The following is a 23,913-nucleotide window of genomic DNA, read 5'->3' as shown; positions in this document are numbered from 1 at the left end:
CGGCTTCCCCTGCACAGGCCCACATAAACTTCCACGTGCCTCTGTGTGGATTACATCATCCCAGCCCAGCCAATTAAGATAGCAGAAAATTGTCTCCAGGAGTAGGGGATGAAGCAGAAAGCACCATCCTGCAGGGGAACGGGGTTAGGGGAGTATTGAAGGTTGAGTTCTTCTTTAAGCCAAATATAGTGTCTGTTGGCCTTATTAAAAGGAATTTAAATAAAACGTTCATGTGTATCTTCTTTTTATTGGGGTTGCTTTAAAACCCAATTCCAGCATCATATTTCTTCTCCAGGTTAGACAGCTGAATTCATATGCATAAATTGACTTTTGCAGTCAAAATCAAAATTGTCCTTGACCCCTGTCACCTTTCAAATGTCCCTGCTGATTCTTTCACCTTATCAATAGCCTCAAGGGAATGAATTTTGGATGCGGAATGCAGGGGTATATGGATCACCAAATGCTGGGAAAGCAGTTCCTTTTTTTATTTTTAACTGTGTAAACTGTTTGGTAAAGATTTAGACTCAAGTGCAACATCTGCACAAAAAACATTTTCTATGGTATTTTTAGGTAATCATGCACTAATTTAAGTATTCCCATGCATGACAAAACCTCGCTCTGAAAATTTCATTTAGGGGTTATATTCAGTTGTTCCTGGCGTCTATGGAATAATGTATTCATTTTTGCACTTTCTTGTATGAAATTGTGTTTCAAAATTGAAAAGTCACAGGTATTTCTGATTTACATGCTTAAAAGCTAAGTTTTAGAATATGTTCCAACAATGAATTATCAAATAGACTTTAGCACGGTACATTGGAATTTAGGTGATTTTAATAGATTCTGCAAAAGTTCCTAGTTTCTTCTGTTTAATTTACTTTCTTATGCCATGAAAGGGCTTTGGAAAAATAAAAAATACATATATTAAGCCAATTTCTGTATGGAAATTGAAAGTAAAATGTGGCAAAGCCAGCATCTCAATAAGGTAATGTTGTTTCATAAAGCTACATGAAATATTGTAGCATGTTCTATGAATTGGGACCAAAGGAGGACTGGGTACTTTTTGCCTGGGGACAGGGCAAATACAGCCAACTATAAGAGAGGAACAAGGCCTACAAGTGTTACTTAAATTGGAACTAAATTCACACTTTACAAGGATAAGCCAGGTGGTGTAGAAAAAGGCTGACAATGTCCCCTCTGCAATAACCCATCTTACCTGCCTGATTGTGCCGGTGAAGTGTGAAAAAGCCAAGCATATGCCCAGTGTCAGCTTCGGTTGCCAAGATTCCCGGCAATATCGGCTGCACATGAGCTTGCCAGGACTAGATGAACTTCCTCGCGCTTACATCATCCTGGACTGGGCACTAAAGCTGGCTGAAGATCACAAGGAGGAAGCAAAAGGGGAAAGAAGATGGCGGTGCCCTGCAACGGAATAGGGTCATGTTTATATAGAAGGTCTTCTTCCCTGTCAGATGGCACTGTGTTTTGTAGCATAGCTATGTAAATCTTGGGGCTTGGTGAACCAAATTACAAATCCTTTGGCAGGTAAAAGGACTTGCTGTTGCACATTTAATGTGAGTAACAATTTCCCTTGATTTCAGTTTAAACAATTACATTTATAGTATATCAAAATACAACAAATGAATAAAATGATTTATTATGTGTTTTAAACATTTTCAATATTTCTACTATGAACTGATCAGTGTCATTTCCTTTGCCCAGTTGAAGAGAATTTTTTTTTGTCTTGCAACAGCAAAGAAAATTCTGTCTTATATCTAGATATTAAACTATGATTCACTAACTTGTCCCTAAAAGCGCATCGGAACCCAGTAGATCAGAGGTGTCAAACTCTGGCTGCGGGCAAAATCCTTTTTTTTTGGCCCCCAAAGGAATCCTAAAAATGAAATGCAGCTGGCCCACCTCATTGGTCTATAGACCAGTGGCCTCTCTGCCTATGTGTGGTGCTGCATTTGACTGTTTTAAAGATGCAAGTAATGCCGATAATCTTAGTAGCGGCATCACTCGCGTCTATAGACCAGTGGCCTCTCTGCCTATGTGTGGCCCCACATTGGACTGTTTTATAGATGCAGGGAATTGTAGTAGCGGTGCCATTGCAGTGAAGAGGGAGTTCCAGCCACTCATAACATTAAGCCCTGTATTGGACTGTTTTTATAGACAAAGGGAATTGTAGTAGCGGTGCTATTTCAGTTTCAAGTTTGGCCCTGTCCCTTTTTACTATAAATCCCTGCCTGATGCCACTTCAATAGCACCAGTATCAAAATACGTAACCCACAGGGTAAAATTGACAGCATGGTTTGCATAAAGCACATCAGAGACTCCAGTTGGGTTCCCATCAACCATTTAGCATGTAATCCTAAAAAATGCCAAAATTTACCTATCCATAACTATTACTTTCTGAGATAAGAAAAAAGTTATCCACGGCCTGAATACTTAGAAAATGGTTAAATAAAGCCACAAATGCTTTTTCAACCACTTCATTTTTGGTTTTTCAAAATAACAGATACAGCAAATTTGGGGCTTGATCAAAGGCTTATTAAATACATTTTTGTTATAAAGGTCTATTCATTAATCAACAAAGCAGAGGGATGGAGCAAGAACATGAGATTTTGGTTCCAAAATAGAACAAGTGGGTAGCTTTGTGTGTCATGGCCGGTGTGTTTTATACAATCATTATTATAAAGATGACACTTTTGAAGATAAAGACACACAGCACAATTTTGTATTTGGTATTTGTTATTCAATACTGTATTGTTTCATTTTAGAAGCACTGTATAGCTTTCCTGTTTTTGTACTGATCATTCCGAATGTTCAATGACATTCATTTAGAAAGTCCCTTCTAATCTAAAATAGAAAAAAAAGTTTGTGAGGTCACCTTACTGTTGAAGAACTGTGGGATAAACTCAAAGGGAGTGACAGAGGTGAGAAAAGGAGACGAGAAAGTTCATTCAGCCGAGTAGAAAGAAGCCGCCGGCTCTTACACAAATGATTGCAGAGGTGGTTTAATAGTGTGGAATATTATAGCAGAGCCGTCCTGTATTTCCTATTTCCTCAGCTGCGTGAGATGAATGATGTAACTAGCAGATAAAACTTTGGATTCTCATAACCCGATTTTAACTTGCATGATCCTGTAACCTCTAAAGATTTATTTTCCAGAAATAGACTGACATTAATAAAGGGACAAGTATGTAACATTTAGTTATATGGTACAGCAACAAATGAATACAAGATGACTTCTTATGTTAACCTTGTATAGTCATATACAACAATATTGTGTTCTATCTATCTAATGGATTCATTTACTAAAGGAATATAGGCTGTTCACATATCAAAGTGAATTGTCTCCTTTACGAGGGATATTTCATTCAGCTTTGTAAACTAGATGAACCTTTGCTGACCTCAACCATTCAACCGCGATTGGGAAAAAATCCCACATTTAGATTTCCTTGCACGTGATTTCCATGCAAGTGAATTTTCACTACATTTTCTAAGCTATGTGAGTTATCTTACTTGAAAGGTAATACAGCCATTGTAGAGATATAGCTTAAATTCCTTTAGTAAATCAAACCCTATGTGTCTGTGTAGATTTTGTTACCTAATAGTAATGTTCATGATCGTCTCGGGGTAAAAAATAGGTGTTTGTACATTTAATGCCATGCTGGAACATGAGCTGATAAATACGGTAGTGCAGTGGTTGGACAAGAACAGAGCTACCTTAGGATTCAATGAAGACCATAGGAAGTATTTATTGCTTTGTGTAATTGAATGATGTGGCTTTTGTATCTTTGTATCTTTCTTGCATTGTTGAATAGATTCTCTGTCTCCTCAGTGTTCCACAACCTGTGGTCTTGGTGCTGTTTGGAGAAATGTTGAATGCAGCACAGGATCTGAAGATGATTGTGGCCACATTACAAAACCAGATCCCGCAAGAAGATGTCACTTACGCCCATGCGCCACTTGGAAAACTGGGAACTGGAGTAAGGTAATGTTACAATTTGAAAAAAAAAATCTTAGAAGGGTTTATATTGGTTTGTTAATGTGTGCTGAATCCTCCTGTCATCCTAGTACTATGCTACTATTACAGAGGGGAGAAATTAAAGATTTCATCTATTAGATTCCAGATAATTTGATAAACAGCTTATGCAGCCGCACTTACTATTCTCCCCAGACAATATGAACCACAACATTATGTCAATAACATGACCAGGGAATATAATTAAGGCTATACACACGTCAGATGATTCTTGCCCGATATGATGGTCGGGCTTGTCTCGGGAGAGAATCTGACATGTATACAGAGGTCGCCTTACGTTATTCATACATCCGTCCTGACAGATCCATGAACGACAGACAATGAACGACGCAATAGAAGTGAGGGAAGAAGAGCTGAGCAGGGTGCCACTTACTCTTTGTTCCCTCTGCCTTCTCCATAGAACAGAACGGAGCGACAGTCTTTTGACATCTGTCTTTTGAGTGTGTGTACACAGCCTTAGTTTACTAACATTTGTGTTGTTAGTTTAGTTTACAGCCAACAGATAGAGCTCCGGGCCTTTTTTTTTAGACATTTATCAAGCAAATCTTGTTTACAGAGCTCAGTAGCTAAACTCAGATTACATACACAGCTGAATTCCCCCAAGGAGAATTCTGAATATTCCCCTTGCTCCCATTCTACTCTCTATTGCTTTGTACAATGTTTCAATTAAAAAGAACTAGAAAGCAAACGCAAATGCAGTGCTCTTCAAAACTGATATTGCAGATATGGATATATATATATATATTTACATTTTTGTTCTTTTGGATAGTTTGGGAAAAAGCTTCATTCACTGTAATATGCAATAGCCAACCAGAGCCAATCAGATATATTTTACTGCGGTCAGATCAGTTAAAACATGCGTTGTTTAGCACATCATTATTTCTTGTTTACATACTGTTTTGTTTATTCTGGATCCAAATTTAAGATTGTACTCCTCTTTTCTCTCTTGGTGCACAGTGCTCTACAAACTGCGGTGGTGGATTCATGACTAGGGAAGTGCAATGCATGGATATCCGTGAAAACCGACCTCTGAGACCCTTTCATTGCCAGTCCCCAGGACACAACCCCGTTCAGAACATTTCCTGCAGCCCTGAGCATTGCTTGTCATGGCTTGCCAAACCGTGGAGTGAGGTAGAATACCAATACTGCAAATGTATCAGCATTTAAAAACATTTTGGCTACCATTAGAGCCTTTGGGCACAATAGGTACGTGTCCTTATGTATTAAACACCAAGAAGCAATTCTTCCGTCTGTAGTTATCATTTACACAGTCACTTTTCCCTATTAACAGTAATAAAGACTTCTAGCAAAGTGAATTATTCCAATGAAAGGCGATTTTAACTTAACTCAGTGACCAAGTTAGAGCTCTGATGACTTCAATCATACAATCACATGCAAAGAAAAGTCATGTTTTTCATTTCCTTGTACATTACTGGGTATTCTTTGTGAGGTGAAGTTTTAGACGCATTAACTTGGCTATGTGAAAATTTCCTTGCAAGGTACTAAGTGAATATCCCAAACTCCTCAAGCAAAGTAACCCCATGGTGACACTAAATATGTGATCCTGCAAACATTACATCTAAATCATCATTTAAATATCAATGCACATACAGGTAGTACTATCCAAGAGTTACATTCGATTGATTATCCCCCTGCAAAATTTAATCCTAGTGTAGTAAATGAGATGATGTTCCACTGACCTCCACCATCCAATATTGTGCAAGGAAAATTCAGTTTTTTAAAATTTCGTTGCCATGATTGGGTATTCTTTGCAAAGTGAGCTATTACCACCTTCACCAAGCTAAGTAAAATATTTCTTGCAATGTCAACATATTGAAATAAACTGAAAATGCACAATTTTTATGTAAAGCAATAAAACAGATCACTTTTTATGTTAATAAATACTAATATATATGAATTGTCTTTAAATCAGGTGGCTCTGACACACACATAAATGGTAACCTAAATCTAAGTCTTGTTTGGATAGATATTATGTACTGAAATACTTTCCTCTGTGAGAGTAACTTTCCCTCTTAGGTTCAAATGCCTAAGCAATTGGTCACATAGTTCGTTTTGAAGGGGGCAATAAGAATTCTGTTTCTCCACTCAGGCAGAAATTAATTTAACCTCATTCCAGTGCCATCCAGCAACAGGGTTTGGCAGCTGGTTGTGGCTCTTCTGCTGCCTAGATGCCTTGACATCCTGGCTAGGGATGAGTGAGAATATTAAGTTCGATCTCGCGGCAAATCGGGCCTTTCATGCAGCCCTGGAAATCCTCTGCGATCCCCGAGCACTAGAGATTATTTAACCTCTAATGCCGCGGGGATCGCACACTCTTCTCAATGAATGCAGCCACATCTGCAATCGTTGAGAAGATGCCCGGCACAGGAGAACCTCCTGACATTGTAACATAAGTATCTCTTACAAATGACACATTTACATCTGTAACAAATGTATAATTTGTAAGACATACTTTTATTACAATGTCAGGAGGTTCTCCTTTGCCGGGCATCTTCTCAATGATTGCAGCTGTGGCTGCATTCATTGGGAAGAGTGTGTGATCCCCGGGGCACTAGAGGTTTATTAACCTCTAGTGCCCTGGGGATCGCAAACAGGAGGATTCCCAGGGCTGAATGTAGCTCTGGGAATCCTGTTTAATTTCCTCTTCCAATAGTTTTGCGAAATTGGTTCGCCAAAATTTTGCGGAACCATTGGAATTGCAAGGAAATTTTCGCGAGAATGCCGGAGGCATTTATTGGTATCTGGTAAGTATTGATGCCTTACAGCAATCATCTTTGCACTTTTGGACAGGTGAGCAGTACCAGTGAATCCCAGGTTTAGAATTTCTCATGGTTCTTATTTGTCTCAGCAAGGCTGTTTGTTTTTGCTGTGCTGCCATTTGGGTACAGGTTCACTTTAATGCTTTTAGGTGGGAATTTTTTTAACGTACCAGTACTTCTGCCATGATTTTTCTTTGAGTTTCAGTTTCTGCAAAGAAAACTGACCCTGAAAGATACCATGAATAACAAGAATGCACATTTCACCTGTGTAAATTATCTGTAAAGATTACAGCTGATAATCCTCATTCCACATGTCTGTATTAATATTTATCTGGATTCCTGGAAGATGGCAGGTTGATCCATGAGATGTACTGAGAGCAAAATGAAATGACCGGATGCACAAAGAGCAGCAGCTAAATTAGTTTGTGATTTATTCATTCCGCAAAAGCTACTTATGGTTTTCCTACTGGGAAATGAAGCTGTAATGGAGCAAAAGTAATTTTGAGGTAAACACGAGGAAATACAGCACAGCACGATAAAAAACGGCTTTTAAATTTAGCCAATCAAAATATCACCGACATCATTTAGCCATGTATCAGGTGTAATAAATTGTCATAAGAAGATTAATTCAATGTTAACAGAGCAGAGGCTATGTGTATATAACAGCAAATTATGCTATTGTGCTTTCCCTATGACCACTCTTGATTAATGCATACAAACTGGCATTTAAGGGATTACATTTAGAACATCTATCCCTGTAACGATCACCTACTCTTCCAATACTTTATCCAAGTCTTATATTCACCTGTATTTGCTGCTCTAAAACCTTTGCTGTGCAGACTGCTGGGGACATGCTTAAAAAAGAAATCTCTATTCATTCCTTTGAGAAGGACACCCACTTTTGAAATTGCTGTTTGCATAAAATTAGCTTCATGCCATGCATGCAGGAAAGAAGGGAAACCAGGTGGAAGGTGTCCAGTGGGTGAGTATAACATTTGGGGGTGATAGCTGTTGTGGGTTTATTTATAAGTTAACTGCAATAAAAATACAGTTTTCTTTAAGACTCAGCACACACTACAAGGAGCAAAATTCATTTACTGTCCAATATAGAGATTGTTTTGCAACTGTTTCTTGAGTACCAATAAAAATGAACTAAAGTGAAATAACAAATATAATCATTATCATCCTTCATGCTCTCACTTTCTCCTTTACATTAAAGTAAACACTTCCTTCTCATTTCCCAGTGCCTGAAAACATGTTACACTGGTAGCATTGTGTGGTACTATTGGAAACATTAATGCCAGTACCTGCAAACACATGGAGCAAAAATAATGGGCTCAAAATACTTTCTGCCCTCCACTGCCCTTTTCTCAGGCAAAATCCAATCCGGCCATTAGATATTTCCCTTAAACACGGTCAACCTTTTCTGGCATTGTACATCATTATCAATATACTATGAATAATGACTTCTATTGAGATAAAAAAGGCTATTTATTTTATTTTTTTATTTATCTAGATATTAGTCACTGATTCAATGAACATAAATAGGGGAAGGGAAGGGTTCTCCAAACCAGGGCTTTATAGCTTTGCATAGTGCAAGCACTGTGAACGTATATACAGGATGGAGCAACACACCCCCAACCTTGAATTTTGATATCATTTTACTTTTTTTTATTTTACTTTATTTTTATATTAACGTAAAATGTTAGCGAACAAGTCATGTAGGAAAAATAATTTTAGGTGAGATATATTCAAGAAGACATCAAATAGAACAGAATTTTTTTTACTGCTGGTTTTCATTCAATTATTACTACTTATAGTATGTGTTTGATGCAATGAATGTTTCTCTTTCATTGAGCAAATACTTGTAGTGGTGCGAAGAGGATAATGAGTGTTGTTGTGGTGTTCACTGCCATTATAGCTCTCCTATTGTTAACAGTTTCCGTCCTTTCATCTTCCAGCTTTTGACTACACAATATTGTTAAATGCATAGACATAAGGTCTAAAACAGGTCCTTAAAATAACAGTATTGTGTATTCACGATTATTCTTTGTTCTGTTTTGTGTCACGTTTTACCAGTGTTCAAAAACATGTGGCAGTGGAGTCCGCAAAAGAGACGTCATTTGCCCAAAGGAGAATCGCTGTGATTTGAAAAAGATTCCAGCATTTATAATAAACTGCAGCCATGAAGAGCCATGTGTCACCTGGAGGACAAGTAACTGGACAGAGGTATATATTTTAAATAGAAGTAAATATACTGATGGCATAATTGCATCAGCATTGGATTCCCATGACCACCAAAATTTTCTCGGACCACCAGTTGGCGACCGCTGCTTTATTTAAATAGAGCTTTTTACTATTTGAATGGGAGATACATCTCTGGTACTGCATCCCTAATATATCAATATTATATTCCAATTACAATTTGGAATTTTTTAGGTAACTAAATCAAACTTAATGCATATTTGTAAAATTCCATTATTTATTAAAATGTTTGTTCATTTAAAATGTAAAAACCCAATGTGTTCCATAAACATTTAAAAGAAGGGTCAAACGCATTGTTCATAAATTTAATGTTCAAAAAATATTCATTCAAAATGTAATTCAATATATAATTATAATATTAAATGTAATTTTGTTTTTTATTTGTCTTCTCAGTTATTATGTAGATGATATATCAAAACTTGCATGAAAGCATGTCCTTCTGATGAAGCCAAATGCTGAAATGCGTAATGGACTTAAGAAATTATTATTTTTTGATTACCATTGAGTGTATGAACTATGCATTTGAGCATTGTTTTAAATGTTTCTGGAACACATTAGGTTTTTACATGTACATAAATTTAATAGTTATTGACATTTTATGAATATGCATTCAGTTTGTTTTAGGTACCTAAAAAATCCCAAATTGGAATTGGAATATAAGATCCTTTATATGAAGTGAAACTAGATAACTTATAGTATGTTTAGCATAAAGTTAATTTGTAATTTAGACCTTCTGTAATTGACATATAATGAAATGGTTATTTCAGTGTTCAGCATCTTGCGGAGAAGGCATCCAACAAAGAACCATCTGGTGCATGGATACTGATAATAACAGAACAGTAAATGAGAGCCTATGTCAGAAGGAGCCAAAACCTCAGGACACCAAGGAATGTAAGATCCAGGAATGCACAAAGATCACAGGTAACCACCTACAGGATGAATCATTTACAGCTGTCATGATTGATTGTGTTCTATTTATTTACTCACAAACTGTTCACATTAATATTTTCCACAATTTAAAGACTGTATATAGCAAGTTAGATCAGTATTGGCATCAGGAAACTTATATTTAAATGTTTCCAATACCATGCCCAACTTCCTAGTAGTATGCTTGTGGTAGGAAATCCACAGAAAAAAGTATACACAAGCAATTCAGTAGAAAAGCCAGAACCCCAATAAAAGGGTAAGAATGATACAAGACACAAGGGTCTCTGGTTTTCTATTTTCTTGAAATTGTGGCTTAAGATTCTATGGTTGTGTAAATGCCAATTCCATTTACAACTGTGTACATGTTTTACATTTTTTTGTTGTCCCTGTCTATGTTGAGATTTCCTATCACATTCTGCCTCTAGGACAGCTTCTATTGTGAAGCAATGTTTACTGAGAAAGGAAAGCCAAAAATAAAATTGACCTGAAGGTTCTTAACCTTTCCCATTTTACGGAAAAAAAATATTTGTTGTTATTGTCAGTGTGAACACTAGAAAGACTGCCCATACCTTCTTGCTAAGAAAATATGATGGCTGGAGTTGGTCTGTAAAAGGGAATTATGTATACAAAACAACATTATAGAGATTTTAGAAATAATCACTACACAGTAAATCTGTGTTATGGGTATGCCGAGGATACTCACCCCGCTATGTAATGGCTTTGGTGCTTAAGTGACTAGTTATGGAACACTAGTCTTGTTATGTTGGAGGAAGAGGACTAATCAGCAACGCTTCGCTTTAACGGAAGTACCAAGTATGTCACTTTTTGGGTGTTGGTTCACATTAATGTGTGATATGATAGCCACTTCTATGAATGATCATCAGTTTATGAATGAACTGGTGATATTCCAATTTATTAGCACTTTTAGCAATGCAAGCATTTATAAAGTGCTAACTGGTATGATTACCAAGTGGTGAACACACAGGCCATAATGGAGAACAATGTTGGGTGTTTTGAAGCTGTTTCCACTTTTGAAAAGTGACCACCTTCAGAAATAGCAATCAGGTGATCAAAGCATTGAAGGCTTCCATACAAACATAACAAAAGTGACAGAAGGTGGTGAACAAAGAGAGTGTAATTATTTCATGTATTTACTAGTGTAGACAGCTAAATGCCCTGAGATTGCCACTCAAGTGAAACTCTAGTAGTTCCCTTTACTCTTTCCCTGGCTGCTACATAATGTTGGGACAGTTGGAGAAGTTTGTTTAAAACAGAGAGTATTTTTTTTTTGCTTCTGGAGAAGGAGAGCATCATGATATGTATGGAGAAGGGGGCTTCTTGGAACACTCAAATTTTCTAGTAAGTTCAGGAGCACATTGCAAATAAATAAAATTAGGATGTGCATGGTGGCAAAAACACGTTTCTGAGGAGCTGCTGCTGCCTCACCACAAAACTTCTGTCTCAAATGAGAACTGTGTGGCTGAACTACATGCGCATTCATGTGCCAGTCTTTATACGAGTGTTGGCGAGTCGTCAGAGCTCATCTCGCACAACAAGATGGTTGAGTAGTTTTTATCCTTTGATCCTTCAACATGAGGGAGGAGAGGAGGCAAATTATTGGAGCAGCCACTAAACCAATTGGGTGATTTTCGGTGGCCTATCAGGTCTGCTGTCCTGGGGGCAACTTCACCCAGCATAACATCCTTGTAGCTGCATAGCCCATGGGTGAGCTTGCAGTCCCTTTTCTGGCGTGCTGGACCGGTTGACTGATTGTATCCTCCTTTGGTGATAGATAAAATTCCTGGGTACCTCCTACCTTCTATGTTGCTGAGCCCTTGGAATATGGCTGTATTGGAATTTGATATATATTGGGATCAACTACAGGCCCTATATTTGCATTCCTATTTGGATCCTCGATACACACTTTTCTTGCAAAGTTTATTATGAGCACTAGATCTCTACTGGGGCCTTTTTCTAGAAGTCATATTTGATGGACTTTGCTGCATGACTTGGCCCTCTTTCACCATGGTGAACATATTGCTACAACCTCACATGTTTGTTAAATAGCAAGATGAAAGCAGTGCTATAAATTCCAATGTTTCTGTTCAGACAGTACTCAAAGTTATAGCAAAGAATATACAATAAACTGTCTGACTTTAAGGATGTGTACAGTATCTGCTAGTCTGCTGTTAAACTTTATTGGACCCTGCAAGGACCTTTCCCAGCTTGACCCAAAGACACTTTTCTTTTAACCAAACTCTAGCCAATACTTCATAGCCTTAGGCCAAGGAAGAACCAATACAGTTATAGAATTTTTCTTTCAGGGACAGATGTACTGAATATTGATGCTTTGCTCATGCGTTGTGCAGCCAGTTTCCCCTGTGTAGGGCTTAGTCTCTTTGTGAAGATGTAACATAATGTTTGCCTCTCCCCTAAAACCCATTGTTCATAGTAAGGCATGGTATTCCAAAAATTATGTCAGGTTTTTGGGTCCACACAGGAAAATGTAGCTATAGAGGTAGTGTTGTAGGAGGTTAAAGGAAGGGTGTGCAGGATGGTTACCTTCCTCCTCTTTCTCTTTTTGTATATTTATATTGTATATTTTTTACTAGGCTTATATCTAGCAATGAGGGAGGGGGTTCAGCCACATAAATAAAATTAATTGTTGGATAAATTGTGAATGCATTATTGGTATACTTTGAAAAAGCCAAGGCTTCAAAATAAACTGATGGGGGTCAGTGGAAGGCATTAGCTGTTGAAGAAAAGCACATGGGTTAATAAAATCGAAGAAAACCTGTACAGAGTAAGTTTTGAAGCTCCAAGTTTTCTTCTGGCTTTACTGCATTCTGAGTCACTGTCCTGGAAAAGGTTAGCAGATCTGGAGTTGTGATCCTACCCTGTCCCTCCTGATCATCATATTGGTCTTAGAAAATGTTCAAGCTAAGAACACTTAAGAAACCAAAATGTTCACACAGAAGTCAGCAACAGCTGCTTTGGTGTTTTTTCTTTATGAAAACTGCTGTAAATATGACTAAGGAAGTTTTTAGTGTTTTGTCAAAAAATCAGTAGTGAGATTTCATAAAATCTATAGTTCTCAGCTGGTCACCCCCTTGTTAAAAATAAAGTCATATCAGGAAACAACTGTTTTCTTGAAATGTCTAATTGCTCAAGGAAAGACCTCTAAGAGACCCCATGTTGCCAATCTTTTCTATTCAGATTGACTTCTTAAACCGGTAAACTTAGTTTTGCTGTCAATGTTAAGCGATATGTGATCCTGGATAAAAGCTTTATGACCTGAAGCATTGTCTGTGTTTCATAAATGTTCAGATGCTATTTACTCACTTCTTAGGTTATTTGTATTCTTTTGCTTTTGGGAAAATAATATCATATTAACCAAAAAATAAACCAATATAACTGTGTATGTTTCTTCGTTGAAATTTAAACATAAGTTAAGATGGTTGTTTCATTAAAAAGATGTATCTTTCAAATCTGAATGTGCCTTCTGCCTCAGTTCCAATGTCCACATACAGGTCAGATTCAATAACTTGTCAAATTGTTTTCAATATTCCACCCATTTCTTTTGTTGTTGGTGTACTGAAATCAAAATAATATCCATTTTTTTCCCATCAGGTAAGATTGCAAGAAAAAATGTTTAAAAAATGCTCCAATCACTTTTACAAACTGCTTGATGCCAAATTTGATGTGGATTGAAGGCAGAACAACTTTCTTTTGGTCTATGAGATGTGCCCCAACAATGTTTTTTTTTATTACCATTTTCCAATGCGACTCATGTTGGCCAGTCCCTTCTTGCCATGTGTTGTCTCCTGGCTTGACTATCCTACTCACATAACAAACAGGTATACTCAGGGTATCCTCCTTCCTATCCCAAAAGTATATATAGGACTGTTAAAACACTGCATATAGTCCACACATTTGTACGCTTTTCCAAGTGTCCTGTATGGCCAACAGGTACTAAGGCAAAAGTATTGTCGTTGTGAACAAGCAGTGCCTTTAATGTTTGTTTTGAGGAGTCATTGAACAACCTTCATTTCTTCTTATCGTACTCCAAATTCAACAATTTCATCAGCCCGGGAAATTTGTTGCAGTACACCAATTCAATGTCTTGAGAAAAATATAGAACAAGTTTCCTCTTGCTTTCCATACGTCAAGAATGAGGTCCCTGGTGTCAACGTTTTTTTTTTTCTTTAGCCTTAAGCCTTCAGTCTCTGATTAGATCATTTAGTTCAGGCTGTATAAACAGTTGAGGCTTGTTGGTATCAGGACTGAACTTTTTACCAGATTTTTGTTATGGATGTCTTCAGTAATGGAGATATCCTCTTGGGATCTTGGTGGGGTTGGCACAGGAATCCCAGGATCATGAGGAACAGAATGTTACAAGAGTAAAAATAGCAATCATTGCTGTGATTGTTAGGCTCCCCCTAGACCATGGGCAGCCCATTTTTCCTTTTTACCTTGGGACCACTGTCAAAGCTCCTTTGAGCCCACAACTTGCCCAGATCACAAAGTTTCAGTCCTAAATAAGCTTTCTTATCAAAGGTTATGATGTTCCAAGATAGTTCCCACGTATGTAACTAGAAGTGTCAGTTGAAGTGACAATCTCTGCACTAGAACACAGCAATTTAGCTCTTGTTCCTTTGTCTTCAACACTGCCTTCACACACACACTTCCTTGCCTTTTTTTGCCCTGTCTTGACTTCTGATGGTTTAAAAAGAAAAATATATTTAGTTAGGTTAGAAAAGTTCTAAATACTCTGTGAATACAGTATGGACCATTAGGAAATATAACAAAGAGCCAAGTAGAATAAGGCCATTTGTGAGAATATCTTATGTGATGGGAAAGAATGGATGTCATTTTTGGATTTAGTGACCCCCCCAAAAAAACTTTTTGTGTAAAGGTGGTCACACTTGTTGATGATCAAATAATCAAGTGCATTTGATTGGTAGCACCTAGCTACCACCTATCCTCCTAATTCCTATAGAAGTGGTAGGGATGTACTTTGTTTTTCATACATTTCTTTTGCATTATGGCATAGTCTCAGTTTTAGAACCTGTTATGGACCAGATTATCTTTTTTTAATATGTCCTGATATGTACAACCTTAGAATTAAAATTGGGCGTACTCAAGTGTACTTTTCACTTGAATGCGTTTTCAATTACCATTCATATATATAAGTGCAGTCCATGACGCAACTGCCTTTTTGGGCCCATTCTTGGACTTTTGTTTGATATGCCTTTAATATAGTATGTATGCTTTAAAACTTTCCTTTACATGCATTCTATTGGCTTGTCATTTTTTCCTTATGTGACTATTAAAAAATAAACCACTTGTTGCATAGTTGTCAGGGCTGAAATTAATATTCCTCATTTATACTTTTAAAGCCAAGTCAATAAAATGGCACTAAATTACAGTGGAATTCTATTACATTGACTTGTACATTATGCTGAGGTTGCACAGATAACTTTGACCTTTCAAACTGTATTATTACATTCAGCCACCTCTATTCAAATTGTATAAAGGCATCTTACCTAAAGATTGTTTTATTTCTAAAAAAAGGCACAAATGTACCCTGCAGTATGGATTTCTGCATGTTGATGCACAAGGGTATTGATCTGTCACATCTGTAGGCATTTGGAGCAGTTGGCTATAGCTAGGTTCAAATTTTCTGAAGGTGAGTTGATTTAATAAGTACAGTTCTTTCATGCTTAGCATTTCTAATAGCTTTTAATTCTGTGTATGAAGACTTAAAGCTGCATTGCAGTCAGATTTTAAAGGCTCTAATGTATGCTGTATACATTTTTATTTCAAGGAGTATATTTATCCAAATTTGTTTTGGTGTCAGCCTCCTGTTGTCTCTGTACAGCTCAGTTTGGGTGAGAAAGGAGTAACAAAATGGTCTAGATTTATTAACGCTTTCCTAGAATTGAGAACATAGACTATCATAGGTAAACCTGGGTGAGAAAGAAAACCTGGAATGGATCTGGTCCAGGATGGAAAATATCTGCCAACTAATAGAAAATGATTTTGATGAAATTAATTTTAGGTTTGCTGGATCACCCCGGCTCTCCCATGATAATCTTCTCTTATCTTAATAAATCAGACCCAATAATCCAAATAGTTGTGCTGCATTGCAGGAAGCTTGATGATATGAGGGAGCAGAATGACAAAAAGAAGGAGCCCAACAGTAGGCTACTTCTCCATATACCACCCAGTTTAATGCTGGGTGTGTGGGGGTATAACTGTTACTGAGCTGTAGCAAACCAAAATTAGAACAATTCCAATTCCAAGAGAACAGACACAAGGTGCACTTCTGGCTCATGTCATCCTGACTTGTCTTCAGGATTTTTTCTTTTAAAAGTGCAGAAGAGTGAGACTCATATATGACATTAAAGACAGGTGCAAACCTGCCTTGGGATAATTCTTTTTATTACACAGTATTTATATAGCACCATCATATTACACAGCACTGTACAAAGTCCATAGTGATGTCACTAGGTGTCCCTCAAAGGAGCTCACAATCTAATGTGCCTACATCAGTCATATGTCTTTATTACAGTGTAAGGCCGATTTTTTGGGGGGGGAAGCCAAATACCCTAACTGCATATTTTTTGGATGTGGGAGGAAATCGCAGTACCCGAAGGAAACCCACACAAACATTGGGAGAACTCAATGCAGATAGTGTCCTGGCAGAGATTTGAACCTGGGACCCAGCGCTGAAAAGGCCAGAGTGCTAACCTCTGAGCCACTGTGCTGCCCAAGGTGATCCTGTGCAGCTCCCGGCAGCTGGCACCCTGACAGCCGGCAGCATTGAGTAGTACTATACCACTCACTGCCACTCCCGTTCATTCTATATAGGCTGGTGATGGGAGAAGCTACTTGTAGTGTCTCCCACTAGGCAGGGATTTAGCGGCATGAGGAAGCAGTAACCTCACCACAACTAAGATATTTTCTTTCTTATTTCAAGTACAATATAGGAGAACGTGAAGGAGAATCTGAATATTTTGTGCAGAGTTTCTGAACTCCAGTCCCCAAAGACTGCATATATGTCAGATTTTAATATAGGAACTTGACCAGGAGTGACTTCCCTACCTTCTCTAGTATAATTGACTTACTAACAATGTGCATATGGAAGCTTCTCATTATCTTTGTTTATACTGGCAGTCCCCGAGTTAAGGATTTTCGACAAACAGATGACTCCTAGATACAAACAGAGCTTCCCTGCTTGCTCTGTGCAGGATGGAGGCTTGATGGGGGGAAGGGACGGTTTGAATGAGTTGCAGAAGAAATCTTTTGCTAAACACAGCCCTTGTGGGTGATCTTAAGCGATCAGCCTTTCTGCAACATCTTGTAACTCTTTAATGACCAAGACAAACTCTGCACTTGTTTCTTTTTGCATATCAAAGCACAGCTTGCTCCAGAAGTTATTGAATGTCTAGGCTACATCATTTTTTTTTCTTTTTTTGCTTTGTGATTTACTCAGTGAGGATTTTATACAGTAACTGACACCATGCTGCCTAATAATATGTTGAGACACACATCTGTCCTAATTGCATTTACTAAAATTTTGTACATGTTCTGACTTACATACAAATTCAACTTAAGAACAAACCTGTAGTCCCTATCTTGTATGTAACCCAGGAACTACCTGTATCACATATCTCTCCTTCCCTTCATTCTTTCTTCTCTTCATCTTTTACACAAAACTTTATGGCCATTAATGTAAGATCTAAAACATGCTTTGTCTGCCACAGTAAATCCAATGAACTAGTTTATTTCACTGAATAGCTTGAGTGCGCTACAAAGTGATCTAATCCATTTTCCCATAAAAACATATTCATAATGTTTTTAATGATGGGAATAAATCGGTACAGAATGTCTTCCAGCCAATTATATGGGGTCAGCTTCATGTCTTCATTTCACTAATGAGTAATGGGCATGTAGATAGAGTTAATTTGTGCTGTATATGTCTGCATTACTGTCAAATACAATGCTTATGTATAATTTATTATCCTGCATAGCTTATTGTATGTCTATGGTTGAAGAAACAGAGAAATTAAGGGCTGGAACATTGCAAAGTAGTGGTTATATTCACATCTAATTGCGTTTTTATTTCAGTGGGTCAAGTTGTTTTCAGCTGGTGTATTTTTCTTTTCATTTTAATGACAATTGCTATATGTAAACCACATTTAGAAACTTTATATGAAATAAAAAAACATTAACTATAGGTATATACACAGCAGAGATATTTAAAGCAGAACTAAAGCCTTATTCAAAAAATTGCAATCTGACAGGTCCTTTATTGCATGAAAAAGGTCCCTTCTGCAATAAAATAACCATGCCTGGATTATCACAATTTTTTTTAAATACACTCCCCTTTCCAACATGGGTGCTGCTATTTTTTCCTTGTTCTGAATTTTAGGCCATCTTGATTGGCCAGATCGGGATAATGCAATGCATCCCCACATGCTCAGGATTTTCGAAATAGAAGGCAGCGATCGGCAGGTAAGTGTTTTTTTGTTTTTTTTTGCAGAAGTGACATAACTTGTCCCTTGTCAGCAATTCAGACCTGTCTGATTAGATATCAGGGTACCATTTTTTCACTTTGCCTTCAACAAGGTAGACTGTAACTGCAGCTAGAACTGCCTTGTACCATTCTGTTTCTACCCACTGGAAAACCAAAAGGAAGACATAACTATTTGTCCATGCTGTGTAATTGGGAGGGGTATTGAGTAGGTAAAAAGATGTGCACTCAATGAAGCAGGAAAGGTCTGGAAGCCATTTATCATGACGCTCCAACCGTTATCTGGTCTCTAATATCCCTGCAGAAAAAGACAGCTAACTCCAGCTTCACAGCCTGAATGAATGGCACAAAGTCGTGCAAAACACTTTTTCTCTGGACACCCTTTGGGCAGGAAGTAAAAAGAGGTTCAATGTCTGACCCCCAAATATTATAGACCATGAGAGAGTTCAAGGTTCGAAGGATAGCAACAGCAAGCACCTATTGGAACTCTCCAGCAAGCAAGACGCCAGTCTAGAACATTTTATTATACATGAATACATGTAACAGACCCCATACGACGTGTTGGTAGTTGTGTGCCTCCCCGAGAGGCCCTTACATCCTTTCCAATGACATGTGCTGCTCTCTATATTGCTATTCTGAAAAATGAAAAATATATTGCAAAAGAAATCTTACATTGCTTGATGGGTCACAGCTTTCACAGATGTTAATAAGCATACCCCAAAAGGCTCACCACAGATTTTGAAGTAAAACTTTTAATATAGGTAAATGAAATCTAGCACTGCCCTTGTTCTGAGGGAGTAGGCTCAGAGCCTGTCATTCTGCCCCTTGATTTATTCTATATTCAGTCCAAACAAGTATGGGAGTTCAGACTTCACTGACTATTTTCTTATTTTCTGATTTTAATATTTAAATCCGTAGCTTGAAAAGCCAAGACCATATTGGTCATATAAATTCAACAATTACAGAGCCTTGTCACCTGTTTTGGCAGGCTTTAGGTTTGTGTCAAGGAGCAAACTATGAAATGTGCTTTCATATGATCTTCTTACTTCTTGTTCCATTTTTTCCTTATTCTCTTCCTTTAGCCATCCTGATTGGCTGGGCAAGGATGATGCAGATCATTCAGTCCAGCAAGCACCGGAGAGGTGTGGAATTGCCGGATATCCTGGTAACCAAAGCTAAGCTGCACACAGTTCTGTGCTTCAATAATGCCCTGCCTGATCTAACATTTTTCAAAGCCAAACTTTAAAATGCAGCTGACTTCTATTTGTCTTTCATTAAGCCTCTTTCTAAGCTGAACCAAACTGATTAAAACTGGGATACAAATTCACTTTTTGTGCACGTGGATCAACCTCAAAAATGGCCCAATTGAACCAAGGTGCTCAATTGAACACAATGCTCCACTAGAGGGGTGAGTGACTGTTTTGTGATCACCTTGGTTCACCTGGGATGAATAAAGTTGTGAGCTTGACACAGTTCATGGTGGTTTGCTTTTGTGTGTTCATTTGGGGAGCTGATGGAACCTGTAGTCGGGAATGCAGCTGTTACTAGTTTAAGCTCCAGACAGTGGAGAGGTTTAGCTGTTTTGTCATTTTAACTAGTGTCCACACTGAGTTGTTATAAGTATCTTTGAACCCCTGGTACAACAGGGGTCAGAATGGAACCGGGAGGGGCAGAACATGCCAATCAGTACACATAACCTGCCCAGGTACAGAGTGACAGACAGACAGGCATGTCTACAGTAGAAATAAAGTTTGGTCACTAGCCTGGCCATGTTGTGTATATCTTAGGACAGGCTGGACAGAAATACAAATGCTTCAGCAGGTAAAACAACTTCCATATTTAAACTCTGTATTTAGTCACCTTGTCAGCTATAAACCGGATGTTGAAGGTTAGAATTCTTTATTTCATGGTAATGGATAAAGCTGGAGGAAAATCAAAGAAATGTAGGTATCCTCACGGGTTCATTTTAGCTTTAATAAAAAATACAAATTAGAATACTTTTTTCAAGCTTTATAAATTACCTGGGGCTTGAATAGCAGAATATCCTCTTCATAGTTACTGTGAAACTAGTTCCCTATAATTGTCACTGTTCACATTCATCAGCTGTTCATAGAAATTAACCATTGCCAAGGATCTTGTGGACAGCTGTAATTAGTGGGACATCTTCACCCGATCACATAATCGCGTTATTGGAGCAACCTGCTATAAATACAGTAACAATGCAAAGCCTGATGTAATTGAAGTCCTGTAACACTAAACAGGTTTAGAGAAAAGATATTTGCCCATTATCTTGAATAATATGTTTTGTGTTGGTTACCTACAGAGTACAGAAGAACGCTTTAAGCAGCAGTTCAATTCTGGACAACCTGCAATAAATACAAAGAAAGTGGAGAATAGGGCAGTGATGTCTGTTGATAGTGATGAGACCACATTTCCCCTCTAATTATATAATACCAGCTGTTTCATGAAATAGTTACTTTCTTTCCTTGCTGTGCTCAGAACAATAAAGACTGATTTTGAAACTCTCATATTTAAAGCCAAACTGAAGCCACAATTGGCAAATACCCAAATATGTTCATTAGCGTAAATTGTAAGCATTTCCTTTGTAACTAAACTTTTCAGCAAATTCAGAAACTTATTCTGTAGCTGCACTTCACTGAAGTTTAGTTCCTAATCATGGAGACTTAGGACCTCTTACGTCTTTTACTTTCCTATAGCACACTGACGTCTGTCAATTGCTCACCACCTATTAACTGCAAACTGTGGCTCTTCATGTCAACATTTTTATTGTAATGCTCGGATGATGGGAAAAGTAGTCTGCCATCATTGTTGTTGGATATCATATGGTAACACCTGACTGACCTAATTCAAGAGATGAGAGGAAATGAATTGTAGTCCACCACCTTGGTTCTATACATTGCATTCACTTATCAACAGAAAATGTATTAAATTTGGCATTATTAAATTTTGGGTTTTTTTGGGCTTTAAGAGTGGACTCTAAACATTAGAGCTGAACTCCAGGCAAAAGTTTGCAGTTGTAATATAAAAAGAAATGGCTTAACCAGGACTTATGATCATGGAACACGGCCAGACTATAGCCATGGCCTGGAGCTTTCTGTGGAAGTCATAAAGCAATACAGTCTGTTCTAAACCCACCTCAGATTCTGGTTGGATGTTAAAGGGGCAGACACACTGATAAGGTCATCCCTTTGCCCCTTTCATTACCTTTAAGCATGTATGCATGCCTAAAAGATGCAAATGAACAAAGCATTTTGGCCATATAAGAGTTTTTTTTTTCTTTTTTAAATGGTGATTGGGGTTGAAAGAGTTTTGGGCAAAATTGTTTTTACTGCAACAATAGCAATTTTGCTTTGCAGCAAAGTTTTGCTAAATGAAAACATTAATTTTCTCATTGAGATGCTTAAACAAATATTGCATTTTTTTGGTGAAAAATGCACAAAGAAATCAAATATTTAATGGTAATGTATTTGGCACGAGAACAGGGCCAGGAGTTGAAAGAAGCTTTTGTAACTGGCTGGTATACATGACTCAGCAGCGGTCGCTAACCGGTGGTCCACAAGAAAATATTGGTGGTCTGCGGCTTTAGCCGGTGCATCCCCGAGCACCAGTCAAAGCCGCAGACCATGTTTTCTGCACAGACTTCTGGCCCAGGGAAGTGGGCGGCATGTGTCGCCGGACATAACCTGCCCACTTTCCCATCGCAGGCTCAGATCTGCAATGGGAGAGTGTGCCGATTCAGGAATCATGACGTCACTAAAGGGGAAGTTTCTTCCCCTTTGAGTGACAACCAGCTTCCCACGCAGTGGTCTGCCGACCTGAAAACATTGGCGACCACTGATGTACAGTCCAGTGCACACAAAAAACTCCGGTTTTCAATGTACTTTGGTGGAAATCGAAACTCTCAATTTCACTTATCTATAATGAAAACCATGTGATACCTGCCTGGGGAGAAACTATATCCCCCTGGAAAGTACTCAAAATAGTAGTGATAGTGGGTGGGTGGAAGTTAAGCCTTGGTGGACAAAGTATTGGATTGGTTAGGCACCAATATCACCAGTGGCCTCTCTACAGCTGATATTTTCTCCATTGTTGACTTACTATGACTTCATCTGCACTGTGTTTCTGTATAGAGGTGGCCATCTTGGTAGAGGCAGGGCTTGTCGTTCTTTAAGTAAGAGCTTCCAGCAAAGGAGAACAGTAGTTCAGTAGAGAGAGTAATCACCAAATCACTCCAACTCTTCGTGACTGGCAATCAGAAGCAGCACTACATGCCGATTTTGAGGTCTCACATGTAAAATGCTCATATTCAGGGTACTGCTTATGAACAAGTAACATTTCAAAATGTTCACTATGAAAAATCTTTGTCTAAATCCAGTTCCACTTTCCTTAAGGTCCCCCTTTCAAACCCAAATCTTTTTTAGTAGGCTGATGTAATAATCTGTCTAAACTGTGCCACTGCATGAGGGCCCCGGACCCTTCTCAGCCTCTTTGGGGGGCCCCCAAGTCAGTTCTGCACCTACCTTCTTCAAACAATTGCAAGTAATAACATAGAAGAATTTATTGATCCATTTTCCAGCACAACCCTTTCCTACCTTGTAGCTAATAGTCCTCTTCTCTCTGTTCTGATCCAGCTTCCCTGCCTAGCCCCTCGCTTCCCTACAATACCTTTTATTTAGCTGTCAACAGAAGATCTACGGAGAGCACTATTCTGAGTCTGCTAGGACTACTGATATCTCACCCAAGATATCAGCACCTAGCAGCAATTTCTGGGCTTTTGGATCTCTACACAAAGGCAGCTCATCAACATGCATAAAATATGTTCAATGCACATGTATAGGAAGTTTTTTTGCTGAAATGAATATTCTGATACAGGGTCTCATTATCTAAAAACAGGATAAAACCTGTGCCTGTCAAAGGATTCTGTCATCTAATCCTATTCTTTCAGTGATATTTATAGTCATCCATCAGGATTTTCTTGGCTCGCACTTGTATCCTGGTATATATCTTGTATCCCGTAATATAAGCTTTGTCAGGTATATCCTATATTTTTTCTAGAAAAGTTTGCTTCGTTTTGCAGCATTATGTATAACTTATTTTATCCAGGAATGTATATGGATGACTATTCCAAGTGCAGCAGGCTCTACATGTTACTGGAAGGCTCTTGCTGTATTAAAGCAAAACTGACAAATGCAAGACTCTGGATTTCAAAATTGATTCTTGTCCTAGGGCTAAATGTTCTGAAGAATAACACAATTCTCATTCCGCTATGTATTACTACTGTATATTACCAAATTTTTTAGCCATACGTATCTTCACAGCTGTGTCAGGCTGAC

General features: G+C 38.1%; 1 protein-coding gene across 1 annotated transcript in view; it reads left to right on the top strand.

Moving 5' to 3' along the window:
* ADAMTS12 (ADAM metallopeptidase with thrombospondin type 1 motif 12) overlaps positions 1–23,913 on the top strand; it is a 232,515-nt gene that overhangs the window by 198,839 nt on the left and 9,763 nt on the right. Inside the window, exons 20-23 of the mRNA XM_072416569.1 lie at positions 3,845–3,997; positions 5,006–5,179; positions 8,908–9,057; positions 9,861–10,014. Coding sequence (XP_072272670.1) covers positions 3,845–3,997; positions 5,006–5,179; positions 8,908–9,057; positions 9,861–10,014 — 631 coding nt within the window. The remainder of the gene's footprint in view (positions 1–3,844; positions 3,998–5,005; positions 5,180–8,907; positions 9,058–9,860; positions 10,015–23,913) is intronic.

This window comes from Pyxicephalus adspersus, chromosome 6 (genome assembly GCF_032062135.1).
Source record: "Pyxicephalus adspersus chromosome 6, UCB_Pads_2.0, whole genome shotgun sequence".
Taxonomy (NCBI): Eukaryota; Metazoa; Chordata; class Amphibia; order Anura; family Pyxicephalidae; genus Pyxicephalus; species Pyxicephalus adspersus.
This window is presented reverse-complemented; position numbering and strand designations above follow the sequence as displayed.